Genomic DNA, 14,398 nt, shown 5'->3' on the forward strand with positions numbered 1-14,398 from the left:
CTGGACCACGCTGGAGACAGCTCACATCCCTCCACTCAAATTCTCCCATGCAGAACTCAGCCATGGGGCTAGTACCAGTCACACAGGAGACGAAGTCAAGTGCTTAGCAATGCACCCTAAATAAAGGAGGCAGGACAGATCTTGGGGAGCACCAGCAGTCTCTGCCACTCAGAGCTGAACCCTGGGGGTCCCCTGACCCAGCTGACTTGGTGCCTGTGCTTCAGTCTTGTGAAGATGGCACTAGAGGGGGCTGTCGGGGGAGAAACACCAGCCACCATAACTGTCCTTCTGTGTGGAGCTCCACATCTTGAGCCAAGTCTCTCCAACTGCTTTCACCGTGTGGGTGTTGAGTTCCCTGCTCACCAGCAAGTTCCCCAGGAACAGGATATGTTCTCCAGGGCTTCTCTCCTTTCCTCTTTCATTCGCCCTCTGTCCTTCTCCACCTGGGGCTGTCACAGTCTGTTCTAAGGGTCAGCCATCCAGCTGACACATCAAAGGCCCTTGCCCTCTTATTAGCTGCTCTGCCAAGGCCTAGTTTTCAGAGTTAAAAACAACTGAAACACAAGTACACGGTGAACACCTGTGCATGATCCATTTGACTCATTAACGAGGAACCGTCAAGATATGACGAAGCTGGTACAAAGGACACGGGACACCAAAGTATGTATAGTCAATAGGAAACAGAACCCTGGATCAGATCACAAAGAGGGATGCACCCATGACTAATGTCCACCAGGCAATGCAACCACAGTCACAAGTATGACTTTTTTTCTCCTAGATGGAGATCAATTTCAACTTAACCCTAAAATAAACATTTTGCAATTTTTAATCTAAAAGTCAGCATTCACTTTGAAGATTCTTAATTTATAAGTAAGTAAATATGTTTTCCAAGGTCAGACAGTGAGCTCATAAGGCCACAAGATTATATACACACACCAGCAAAAGGGTCTAAGATGACATTGAAAAGACATAGGGTGATTTTGTTTTGCAAATCACCAAGTTTTTGTAAAATTCACCCTTTATAGTTACTACTCAGGGGTATTCCAAGTGGGCTGAGCACTGACAATTAAGTGATAAGGAAGACAAACAGGTCCTGTGTTTGGTTGTAATTAACAAGCGTGATGACCCTATAAAAGGAGAGATGCAGATGTTGCAGAGGGAAGCCAATAAGCTTTGGGGAAATCAAAGAAGGTCTGTAAAGGAGCCATTTAAATCAAGATGGAAAGAAGAGGTTGTTGCTCATTGATCAAATCCAAGTCATAAGCAAGAGCATGTGTGAAGACCTTCATGTGGGGAAGAGTGGCAGGTTTAAGGAATTGAAAAAAAGACCAGTACAACTGGGAGTCCCATTGGAGAACAGCAGTGGCCCAGCACAGGGCAGGGGACATAGACAGGGCCAGATCCCATAAAGCTTGGTGGACTGTGTGAAGGGCTTTGGACTTTATTGCAAAGCAATGCGAAGCCCTTTGAGGTTCTTAAGGAGGGGATAACCCTCGAATATTGTGTCTTCCAAGTCTCCTTGGGCTGAAATAGAGGGGGCAAGCAGGCTCTGGAGAAGCCACTTGGAGGGTAGGTGAAAGACCACCTGGACAGCAGACACAGAAGTCCAGGCAGGAAGGGAAAGCGGCCTCAATGAAGGAGGAACAGTGAAAATGAAGAAGGTCGCAGGGATGTTTGGAAGGTAGAATGGGCGGAAATGGATTACTGAACACCAAGGAAGAAAGTGGGGAGAAGTTGACTCCCAGCGCATGGGCCTGACCAGCCAGGTACCCAAATCCTCTCCACAGTAGGCTTCTTGGTCTTCTCAGTAGTGACCAGGACAGCAACCTGGAGTGAGCTGGGGCAGGGACATGGTCAGCGTTTCCCCTCTCCATTGGTTTGCAAGCCTCCTCTGGCCAGTGTCTACAGGGTGGGAATGATAGGCACCTAGTAAATACCAGCTTGAAACTCTTGTCCGCTGGGTACTTATGAAATGTGAAAAGCCTCTCACTACTGGCCCACATGAAACGTGAATAGCAAAGTGAGAATTCTGCAGGTGTCATTTACAAGGCCTAAGGTGGGTGGTGGGACTCTATAACCCATTCCAGAGAATCCCCTCTGTGCATGCTGAGAGGCACCCCTCAGGTTTTGGAGTTTCCCATCATTTTGTGCAAATGTATCATACTTTGAGTGCATACTTTGTGCTCAGAACTTTACCTCATGCCCTCTCCATTACTGAATCCGCACCTCACAATCCTGTGAGGTGCCTACGATTAACGATTCCGTTTTATTGATAAGGAAACCAAGGCTCTGACAGGTAAATCAACCAACACTGGAGTCCATGCATGGGTTCTGATTCCAAGCCAGCCTGTCTGACTTTAAAACCTGTGTCCTTTTCCTCACTTATCCTAAAGATGGCATTTCTGGGGTTTACTCTGAGTTAGAATATCAAGAAAGATGAACTAAATGACTCAGTCTAGAAGAATCCTTGGGAGACTTTTCTATATTGTTAACCCCCAGTCCCACTCCCACCCTGCCAAAGTTGTACCTGCAAATAACAAACTTCTGAACTTAAGGAACCGTATGAAGACTTCAGGCAATATTATAATTTTGCATCCTGTCAAATTCTCTGCTCTTTCCCCTGGTTCTCCTCCTCATTGCCACCTTTCCCTCACCAATCCTTCACCAACAATGTATTTTTCCTGTCACAACATACTTGGTTACATGCAGTGCAACCAAAATTGCTGCTATTAGCTTAATTGAGACAGGGTGATTATAAATAAATGACATGCAGTGCTACCGAAATTGCTGCTATTATCTAAATCAAGACAGGGTGATTAGTTGTCACCAACAGCAGCTTCATTGAGAAAGCATTTCATGTGGATGGCCACAGAGACTCCGGGGTCACCTGACAGCCCAAAAGATGCAAGCCCAACTCGTGGAGAGGCTGGGCTTCAGGACCAGAGATCTCCCTGGCCATTAGTCACTGAGAGGGCAAAACTCCCTGGGATCTCCCTGGTGGGCACTCCTTGCAGGCTAATAGTAACATAAAGCTGGAAAAGGCCTTGGTTGAAACTCTCTCACGTAGAAAGTCTGTGTGGCATATGATACAGGTGTGTTCACGCAGCTCAGTTATGTGACTCTTCTGCCACGTTACCAAGATGACTTAAGATGGATTTTAATATTATTTTGCTTTCTTTCCAAATTATGAAAGAAATTCATACTCACTGTAGAAAGCTTCAAATGCACAAATAGTGTAGAAGAATAAAACATGGCCCCCACTACTTACAAGTTACACTTATTAGAGCTTGGTGTATTTCTTCCACCATTTCATTTATATAATTTTATTTTCCCTCTGACACAGTTGATGCTAGACATACAACTTGTATTAAGCTTTTGTTTTCACAGGAGGCAAAACATTAGGCCACAAAGCATATTATAGGTCAACCGTGGAGCCAGATGGGGAAGAGACATGGCCATGGGCATCCTATTCTGGAGGCAGCATGAGACGGGGGATCCACTGATTAAAGGAATTCTTCTCTTGCTTCCCTGATCCTCTCATTCAGCTCTCAAATCTCAATTGCCAGCCTGGGTAGGATCAGAAAACCCTGATGAAGGTGCTGGTTCTGCAGTTAAGGACCCTTTAGCAAATGGCCCAGTGGGAATAACTGTCCTCATTTCTAGATCAAAATATACACACATTCCCCAAGGTGCCTGGAGCAAAGGTGTTCATTTTATAGCTAGAGACTAGAAATGACATTTCTACTGACTGTTAAGATGGACAGTAAGAATGACAAATATTAAGTTTATATTTAAATGTATATTTTGAGTCCTAAGCATGCACATGTAGACAGATAAGTGTTCTCTGTTTAGTCCAGTAGGTGGGTTACTTGTACACATGTTAATATTGCTTGGAAGTCAAATCACGATTCCAGGTTTTCTTTTCTTTTCTTTCCTTTTTTTTTTTAATTCTCTGGTTTTTAAAAAAAATTTTATTTGTTTTAATTAGTTATACATGACCGTGGACTGCATTTATGCACTTTGATATATCATACATAGATGGGATATAATTTCATTTTTCTGAGTGTACATATTGCAGAATCATATTGGTCATGCAGTCACATATATACATATAGTAATAACGTCAGTTTCATTCTACTACCTTACCTATCCCCTCCCCTCCCCTCCCATCATTTCCCTCTACCTAATCTAAGGTAATGCTATTCTTCCCCAGTGTCCTCACTTTATTGTGAACTAGCATCTGCATATTACAGAAAACCTTTGGCTTTTGGTTTTGTGGGATTGGCTTATTTCACTTAGCATGATATCCTCCAACTCCAACCATTTACTGGCAAATGCCATGATTTCACTCTTCTTTAAAGCTGAGTAATATTCCATTGAGTATATATACCACATTTTCTTTATCAATTCATCTATGGAGGGACACCTAGGTTGAAACATTCATTAAAAGAATAAAAAGTCAACAAATAAATGACCTAACACTACATCTCAAAGCCCTAGGGAAAAAAAAAATCAACACCAAAAGCAGTAGAAGACAGAAAATAATTAAAATCAGAGCTGAAATTAATGAAATAAAAACAAAAGAAACAACTGAAAAAATTGACAAAACAAAAAGTTGGTTCTTTGAAAAAATAAATAAGATAGATAAACCCCAGCCATGTTAATGAAGAGGAAAAGAGAGAAAACTCAAATTACTAAAATACAAGATGAAGAAGGAAATATCACAACGGACACATCTGAAATATAGAAGATAATCAGAAACTATTTTGAAAATTTATACTCTAATAAAATAGAAACTACTGAAGACGTTGATGCATTTCTAGAGACACATGACCTACCCAAACTGAATGAGGAGGTCATACATGATTTCAACAGATCAATTTCAAGTAATGAAACAGAGAGCTGAAGGCATCAAAGGAAGAGAAACTACTTGGGGTAGGAGTTATGCTTCCAGGGCACAGCATTGGGGGTCCGGTAATCCTGCCACACAACTAAATGCTTTTTTAACTTTTAAGCACTGACTTTTGAAAAAAAAAAAAAAGCAATGAAATAGAAAACACCATCAAAAGCCTACCAACCAAGAAAAGCCCAGGACCAGCTGAGTTCTACAAGACTTTCAAAGAAAAATTAACACCAATACTCCTCAAAGTATTCCATGAAGTAGAAAAGGAGAGAACCTTTCCAAACTCATTCTACGAGCTAATATCACTCTGATACCAAAACTAGACAAAGACACATCAAAGAAAGAAAACGTCAGACCAATATCCCTGATGAACATAGATAATAAAATTCTTACAAATCGCATACAAAAACATATTAAAAAGATAATGCCACGATCAAGTGGGGTTCATCCCAGGGATGCAGGGTTGGTTTAACATCACGGAGATCAATAAACATAATTCATCATATTAGTAGACTTAAACCAAGAATCATATGATCATCTCAACAGATGCAGAAAAGCATTTGACAAAATACAGCACCCCTTCATGTTCAAAACACTAGAAGAACTAGGGATAGTAGGAACATACTGCAACATTGTAAAAACTGTATATGCTAAACCCAAGGCCAGCATCATTCTGAATGGAGGAAAATTGAGAGCATTCCCACTAAAAAACTGGAACAAGACAAGGATGTCCTCTTTCACCACATCTATTCAACATCATCCTTGAAACTCTAGCCAGAGCAAATAGACAAAAGAAAGAAATTAAAGGGATACAAATAGGTAAAGAAGAAGAACTCAAACTATCACTATTTGTTGATGACATGATTCTATATCTAGAAGATCCAAAAAATTCCACCAGAAAACTTCTAGAACTAATAAATGAATTCAGCAAAGTAGCAGGATATAAAATCAACACCCATAAATGAAACACATTCCTATACATCAGTGATGAATCCACTGAAAGAGACATTAGGAAAACTATTCACAATAGCCTAAAAAAAAAAAAAAAAAAAAAAAAAAAAAAAAAAAAAAACCAAAACCCGGGAATCCAGATTTTCTTACAACATTATTCTACACCAACTTATTTTTGCCTAATGGTAGAACACCCAATGGTAGTCTCAAGCTCCCAGTTTCCTAAGCTTCCCTAAACTAATGATTCCAAACCAGTCAGTTCTCCAGGGAAGACAATAGGATTGCATATCATCATCACCATGCCATGTGAGAGTCAGCTTTCCGTTGCTGTGATAAAATGTTTGAGAAAATCAACTTTCAGGAAGAGAGATTTCTTTTGGCTCATGGTTTCAGAGGCTTCAGTCCATGGTATCTTACCTCCATCGTTCCTGGGCCTGTAGTGAGGCAGGACAACACGGAAGAAGGGCATGGTGGAGGAAAGCTGTTTACTTACTACATGGCAGTCAGGAAGCAGAGTGGGAGTGGAGGTGGGTGGGGTGGGGCTAGAGGGGAAGAGGCCGGGGACAAACTATACCTCTTAAGAACACTTCTGTCCTACTTCCTCTAGCTGGGCCTGACCTTCTTGAAACTTGCCAGGTAGACTTGCCAGGTAGTTTCTACTGTCTCCCCATAACACCACCAGCCAGGAACCCAGCCTTTAACACATGAACTTTAGGGGGACATTCTAGATCCAAGGCATCTTTTCTAAACTCAGTAGTCACTTACTATAGTAACTGGGATTTGGGTTTGTCATTTAAAAATGTGTAGTCATTTTTTTTTTTTTTTGCTTTTCTATGAAGTATTTGGATTTTTCAATTTCTCAAAATTCACCCTAGTTAACAAAGTAGGTTCCTACCCCCACTTCTGTCCATCAGCAGATGTCCGTAGTTCCTTTTGCATGCTAGATCCTCTGTTCCAGACTCTCTGAGGAAATTTTATTGCATTCATTGATTTCTGGTTCTTCGTAATTATTGGTGTCCATGATATAAAAAAGAAAGAAAGAAAGAAAGAAAGAAAGAAAGAAAGAAAGAAAGAAAGAAAGAACCCAGCCAACCAATCCAGCAAACAAAAGAACATTTGAAAATCAGGAAATTATTTATCTTAAAAAAAACCTTCTTTAAATGCTGAGCTTCATGATACAAGCCTTAACTTTCAATTCATTAATGCTGTGGTTTGGAGGGTCATTGGGACAGAGAATTGCAAGGTAAAGTGGTGGACGGTGAGGCTTACTGGAGGGAACCAAGCAGAGTTCTGAGATGATGTACCAGTCTGTGTCTCACCAAAATTCAGATTATAGTAAACTTTTTTGGAAAATGCCCTTTTGATCAATTGCAATCATTGCCCACTCAATGTGCCCTACTGCCCGCCCCCCAACACTCGAAGACATACTTGTCCTCTATTCACTTGGAAATGTTCTGCTTGGAAATTGTTTAAAAAGACTGGCTGCCAGTCAGCCTCAGAGAAGAAGCCATTATCATCCTTTTGATGTCCCGAGATTGATTTCTCAGTTGGTTGGGCCCCTGACAGGTTGTAAAGGTTGACAAGTGACTGAAGTGCACTGGAAAGGGCTCAGAACTGAGTGATCCAGGTCCTGGCCTGGCCTTTGTTATGACTCCATTTCTCTGAGCTGCTGTTTATTCTAGAAAGAAGGAGATGGTTGCATTGGTCTACCTGGAAAGTTCGTTGTCAGAGTTGTGGATACAATAACCCCTTGGCACACAGAGACTGGCACTTAGTAGGAACTCAATAAAGGTTATCTTTAAAAATTGCTATAAGCAGGTACCTATTTATCTATCAAGCAGTTAGGAGGCCGTGCTGAACATGCTCCATTGGCCAGGAAGGAAGGGCTCCTTGTGATCTTCAACCCGGCTGTCTATCCTACTATCTTTGCCTGACTTAGCAGGTTTAGAAGGGAAAAATGCTGTGGATGAGATTTCTTTAAGAACAGAGTGTTCCTGTAGACCTTGGAATCCTACTGCAGGGTGGGTCTTGCCTAATTGAAGGTATTGCTGATAACTTGTCATTCAGAGTGTTTGGCGTGAGCTCACCCTAAGTTTAATGAGACTGTATTTTTAGGGTGCAATCAGATGAAGGAGACTCACACTGCCCAGCATGGAAGCCCCCATTCAAGGTGTTTATAGAGAAGCTAAATTTTTCCTACAAAGGCCTGAGTAATCAAGTGTCTCCTCTCTCTTAGGGTTTTAAAGATCCTGTGTACCGAGCAAGAAGAAAGCAGTTTGCTGACATTGCCTACAACTACCGCCAGTAAGTCTCACCTATTGCAGAAAAGATAAAAGAAATGCCTTCCCCTAGCCTACATCTCTTTTGCTTTTGATTGGAAAATACTAGCATGGAGTGTGCCACGGTGTATGCGTGTGTGTGTGTGTGTGTGTGTGTGTGTGTGTGTGTGTGTGTTTAGGCCCTCCTTTTAATAGCACATGTTAAAAAAAAATTGCTACCAGACAAAACAAAATTACCCACTGCACTAGGCCTCAGTTCTCTCCCAAACTTTGTTGCCTAATGACACAGTGTCTGAAATCATTACAAAACGTCTCAGTCTTGAATGAAACAGCCTCTGGTCTTCTCCACATTGAAGGAAAAAAAGAGGATCGTTTGTATTCAGGAAGGAATTGGTGGCTTTACTGAAATAATGAATCATGAGAGGTTTGGGGCCAGCAGAGTTCCATTTTTGTCTGGTCTCACCCAGCTGTGAAGGGCAATTTTAGGATGTTTTTCTCTATTCAGGATTGAATGCCCCTCCCCGATGCTAACTTAGCCAAAAGAGAATGCAAATATCAAAAATGTTGTTTGGGAAGAGAATGGTTCTGCTATTTTCAGTCCTCATGAACTCCATCAATCCTACCATGGGAAACTTATGTTTGGAGGGACAGTGCCATCCCTGAGTTAAGGAAATGAGCAAAGATATGCACAGAAAGAGGCCCAAAAAGTGGGCAGAGTACTAAGGTGATAGTACTTCAGCAGCTCTGATGAGATTATCACTGAGATAACCGAGGTGCTGGGACTTGGTACACTGAGGTCACTGAGTTCCTAGTTAACCTGAAAACAATGGAAAGACCTTTAGAGAAAATGGGGGAACGTTCCTTCTCTGAATAACTCCTGAGAGTAGCAAGATCCAGAACCTGGCAGCCCTTGGTCAGATCTAAGCCCATTTGGGCCGTGGCTTCTGCTGAGCCAGGAATCACAGAACAGGTGACTTCTCTCTGTCCTCACCTTTGTCCTTCCATATCAGGCACAGGCAAGAGTCCTCCTTCGGAGTCTGTGGGGACAGATCATATTTGAAATGTCCTTACAGTGTACTTGGGGTTTTGCTAAATACTTTGCGTATGTTATTTTTTTTTTCAGTCTTAGTAATAACTTTCAATTTTCAAATGAGAAAACTAAGGCCTAAAAAGGTGAAGTAACTTGTCAAGGTCATATAACTAATAGGTGATAAAATTTTTTAGGTTTTTAATTTTACCTCTAAAGTTATTCTCAATACTTCTGTGGTGTCTGACAGCTGGGTACAGGCAGGCCCAGGACTCAGGGCCCCCCCCTCTCTCTCTCTCTCTCTCTCTCTCTTTCTCTCTGGCTGTAGTGGCCTCTGCACTAGATGGTTTTCAGGCATTGACCTCACCTCTCCTGAAGATGGACCCTAGTACCTCTAGGCTGACCCAATAGAGGTTCCATCTCTTTCCAACAAAGTCAAAGTTCCGTGGTTGAGTCTCATCAGCTCTGACCAGGACTTGTCTATCCCTCAGCCAGTCACTGTGACCAGGGAACAGGACTCTCTCATTGGCCACATCTGGTTATAACACTCACCTCTGAAGATGGGGAATGGAACCTTCTTGTACCCAGACATTGTAGACTGACAGGGAAGGTGGGTACTTTACTGAAAGAATAAGGAACAGATTCTGGGTCCCTAGAATAGCAAATCTTGACCAGGGGGACATCTTGGTGCTTTGGATGCTACTAACTCTTGAAATTTGTTGCAGAAGTATCAAGGTATGGTGGCACACACCTATAATCTCAGTAGCTTCAGAGGCTGAGGCAGAAGGATAACAAGTTCAAAGCCAGCCTCAACGACTTAGGAAGACCCCAAGAAACTCAGCAAGATGCTGTCTCAAAATATAAAGTAATAAAAAGGACCGGGGATGTGGCTCAGGCTCAGTGGTTAAGCACCCCTGGGTTCAATCCCTGGTACAGAAAAAAAAAAAAGAAAGGAAATATCAGATGCCTTTCATTTTAAATGAGAATCAGTTATAATGGTCATAATCAACAATCTACTGGTTGCTCTTTGTCAGTACCAGTGTTAGGGACTTTACCCTTAGTATTTCACTTAATCTTATCCATACCTTACCAATAGTTATTGCCATTAACCTGTGTAACAGCTGCACAGACTGAGGCTCAGAGAGGTTTATTAAATTTCCTGAGGACACATAGCCAGGAAAGGGCAGACGAGTGTTGAACCAGTTTCTATTCATTTCCAAAGCCTTTCCCCCCCTCCGCCTCCAAGTGCCAGCACTTGGCTCTAAAATAATGGTGCATTCCGAGGGGCTCACCTAATGTTCTTTCACAGTCCTTGATGGTCCCCACAAGATCCTCCAAGCTTGTCTAGCTTTTAATTCATAAGCAAAACCATGTCTTTCCCCCTAATCCCTGCTCATATTTCTGTAGAAAATAACAGTGACTTGACTTTAGTTTCCTTGGATGTGCTACAACTTTGAAAGGGCAGGAGGGATCAAATTTGGAGCCTGATCTGAAATTCCGAGGTAAACAGTTTGACTTTGTCCTAGACTGTGTCCCCTGTGAGGGAAACAGGCCCACAGCCCAGGACACATCACTGGTCTTTGAGACCAGACTTTGTTTTGTTTTCATTTGTTTTCAGTGTTCAGAACACAGCTCAGGGCCTTTCAAATAAATGACAAAGTACGTAACAGTCACCTGGGGAGCTGATCAGAATTCCAAAGTCTGGGTCGTCCTCACCCAGTACATTCAGAACCCGTGGGGCAGGGCCCAGTGTGTGTATTTTGTCAAGCTCGGTGTTGGCTATACCTTAGCATGTATTTATTTACCTGTCTCACTCTTTATTTAATTTTTACCCTTGATTTAGAATTTTTTCTTTTAAACTGATAAATAAAAAACACATACAATACACTTGTATGCATTTATATAAAATATATTTGTATTGACAAAACACATATGTTTATATATATATAGTATTTACATATACACATTGTGGACTCCTAGCAGGTAAATACCTTTGTAACTTCCCAGGAGTAGAAATACCAAATTCAGCAGGCACACACCCACTCAAGAAAGCTGTTTGAAACTCATGACCCAGGACCCACCTATCAGATCCAGCTTAGCCCACAGGGTTAATTGTGTTAGTTGCTGTAACACAAGGCACTGTGTTGCTTTAACTGGAGTCAGGTATCTTTGTTTAGAAAGAGGAAGCATTCTGGAATTGCCTCAGCACCCTCCTCCTTATCACCCTATACCTGCCACTTTATACCTGTTGGCTACCTGACTGGCCCCTTCAGGTAAACAATTAGAACAGCAGCAGGACCAAATGATTTCCCACAGTGAGAGCAAAATTCCCAGTGTCAGCAGTGAAGTGAGGGCATATATTGCTGTTTAATCAAAGTACTCATGCGCCAGGAAAACCAACACGATAATGTTTCTATATCAGTACGTGGAATTTTCCCTTTTTGCATAATTTTTTTGGGGGGAGGATAGGTACCAGGAATTGAATTTAGGGGCACTCAACCACTAAGCCACGTCTCCAGCCCTATTTTGTATTTTACTTAGAGACAGGTCTCATTGAGCTGCTTCGTGCCTCACTTTTGCTGAAGCTGGCTTTGAACTCGCGATCCTCCTGACTCAGCCTCCCGAGCTGCTGGGATTACAGGCATGTGCCACGGTGCCCTGCTCACATAACTTTTGAAGTTAGGCCGTGGTGGCAGCCCACAAACCCTGGAGCTCGACTCTTGGTGACTTGGCCTGCGTTCCCCTGTCTGCTCTGCCGGGTCCCCTGGAGACACCTGTTTCCTGTCTGTGTTCTAGTGGGCAGCCCATCCCTCGGGTGGAATACACGGAGGAAGAGAAGAACACGTGGGGGACGGTGTTCAGGACCCTGAAGTCCTTGTATAAAACCCACGCTTGCTATGAGTACAATCACATTTTCCCTCTGCTGGAAAAGTACTGTGGCTTCCGTGAAGACAACATTCCCCAGCTGGAAGATGTCTCTCAGTTCCTGCAGAGTGAGTCCTCCCCAAGGTCAAGGGTCCTGAGGGAGCGGGAGGGCTGGGGGAGAGGAGCGGGAAGGGGTGGTACCTGGAAGCCAGAGTGGGTCAGAGAGTTGGTAGTAATGCCCTACATCTGTCCCTGAAGTTGTTTTTTTTTTTTTAAATTTTTATTATACTCAAAGCTCAAGGTGCCCAGTGAGGGTTCTCCCTGCAGGTTTGCTCTCAGGAGATGGCTGCAGTATTTGTGTAAATGCCCTATGTGGGGTGGTCTATGCCTCGGACATGAATCCTGCCCTTGACCTTCTCTAGCTGGGTAAACCTGCCTCAGTGTGGCCACCTGTTCAATGGAGACTCTGTCAACCCTTTAGCCTTTCTCACAGGGATGTCATCAGAGTGAAATAAGATGTCGCACATGAAAGCAGCACCTAGTGTTGGCTGCTCGGGGAATTTGGACTGAATTGCCTCTGAGTGGCTCAGAGAGAGGTACTCTCCCTTCTGCAAAGAGGGTGTTAATCCAGAAAAAAAAACAAAATAAAACAATCAGCACGTACTGAATACCTACTATGTGCCAGGTAGACTGAGGGAAAAGGTAGGAAGACAGAGTGCAGGTTTATAGCAACTGAGAATTTTCTGTTCATATGAACTGTGCAGACTCTGGGGCGAGGCTCCAGGAAACTAGATGGCAGGGAGGGATGTTGTAGCTGGGACAGGTTGGGCTATAGGAGTTTTGGGATCTTTTCTATTGAGAGAGTCTCCTTAGATAAAGAGAAGAGCAAGAAGAAGCTTTAGCCTGAAGATACAGTGAACACGAGGGAAGAGGAAAGGAGGTCCTGAAGACATTCTGTAGCTGATTATTATCTTTAGCCAATGATAAGAATAATAAAACAGTAATACTAGCATTTGGGGAATTATATAATTATAATTAAGTGACTAGCCTCTGAAGCCAGACTGCTTGTGGCTTGTGACAAGAGCTTCAATCTCTGTGTCTCAGCGTCTTCCACTATAAAGAGGGATAATAATGGCGTCTATCTCAGTGTCAGTGCAAATATCGGTGAGCACATGTAAAGTTCTCAGAACAGTGTTAGGCATATGGCAGGTCATTTAGAGTGTTGCTATTCTTATTATCATTATCAATGTGATTACTGTTCTCCTTCTAAGTATGGAACAAATTGAATGACAGAGGACCTGGAGAAATGGTGACCACAATGTCAGTTTTAAAGAAAAGATACGCAGGTATAGATGTCCAGTCAATCCCGTATTGGACTTCCCAGTATTTTGTCCTTGGTTAGGGAAACTAGCCTGCCAATTCACAGTGCATAGCTAAGAGTAGACCAGAATGTGTTGCTCCATAGGCAGTCAATGAAGAAGGAGCCCCAGGGGAAGGGTTAAAGTCACAACCCTTGTTTCTTCTTCCCCAATACTGAAGTCAGGTCCCAGCTCCTCCTGGGGTGGACTGTGTGAGGCACAGCAGAGAAACTGGAACTATTCCTTCCATTCTCTTTCCTCTGGGCAACAGAGTAAACGTTCCCTTCCAACACTGGAAAAATAAGAATTAGTAAGTAAGTGTTCAACTCAAACAAGCAATAATAAAAGTGAAATATGCTAAGTATTTCCAGTGAACTAAGCTCTGTGCTAAGTACTTTGTACTTAGCACTCTCGTGATGTTTGAAATATCCTTAAGCACTATCTATCTACATTTTGCAGATGAGGAAACTGAGGCTCAGAAATGTGTTTACTTGACCCAAATCAGCCATTCATAAAACAGTGGGGTAGAGATGTGAAGCCAAACCAGCTTGGCATCAGAGTACCTGTTCCAGGGCAGGTGCAGGTACTGCTTTCTTACCTGGAGGTCTTTAGGACCCTCTGGCTGCTCCTCAAAGGGGTTTGAGTCTTTGTTCTTTGCTTCCCAGGTTGTACTGGCTTCCGCCTCCGACCAGTGGCTGGCCTGCTGTCTTCCCGAGATTTCTTGAATGGCCTGGCCTTCCGCGTGTTCCACTGCACACAGTACATCAGACACGGATCCAAGCCCATGTACACCCCTGAACCGTGAGTACTATCCTCCAGCGCCTGTTGCTAGCCACAGTGGGTGTCACCCTTTCTGCTCCAGAAACAAGGTTTAGGATCATTGTAGGCTGATCCTCAGGACTAGTTGTCTGAATTATTTGATGGCAATACTAACAGGGAAGGAATCCCGTCTATTCTGAGGATTTTCTCCGTCCAAAATGACCAAATTTGAACATACAGAAGACTTGGAATGGGA

General features: G+C 42.8%; 1 protein-coding gene across 1 annotated transcript in view; it reads left to right on the forward strand.

Moving 5' to 3' along the window:
- Positions 1 to 14,398, forward strand: part of Pah (phenylalanine hydroxylase) — a 69,109-nt gene that overhangs the window by 44,642 nt on the left and 10,069 nt on the right. Inside the window, exons 5-7 of the mRNA XM_015482843.2 lie at positions 8,091 to 8,158; positions 11,957 to 12,153; positions 14,049 to 14,184. Coding sequence (XP_015338329.1) covers positions 8,091 to 8,158; positions 11,957 to 12,153; positions 14,049 to 14,184 — 401 coding nt within the window. The remainder of the gene's footprint in view (positions 1 to 8,090; positions 8,159 to 11,956; positions 12,154 to 14,048; positions 14,185 to 14,398) is intronic.

This window comes from Marmota marmota, unplaced genomic scaffold (assembly GCF_001458135.2).
Source record: "Marmota marmota marmota unplaced genomic scaffold, marMar, whole genome shotgun sequence".
NCBI classification, from domain to species: Eukaryota; Metazoa; Chordata; class Mammalia; order Rodentia; family Sciuridae; genus Marmota; species Marmota marmota.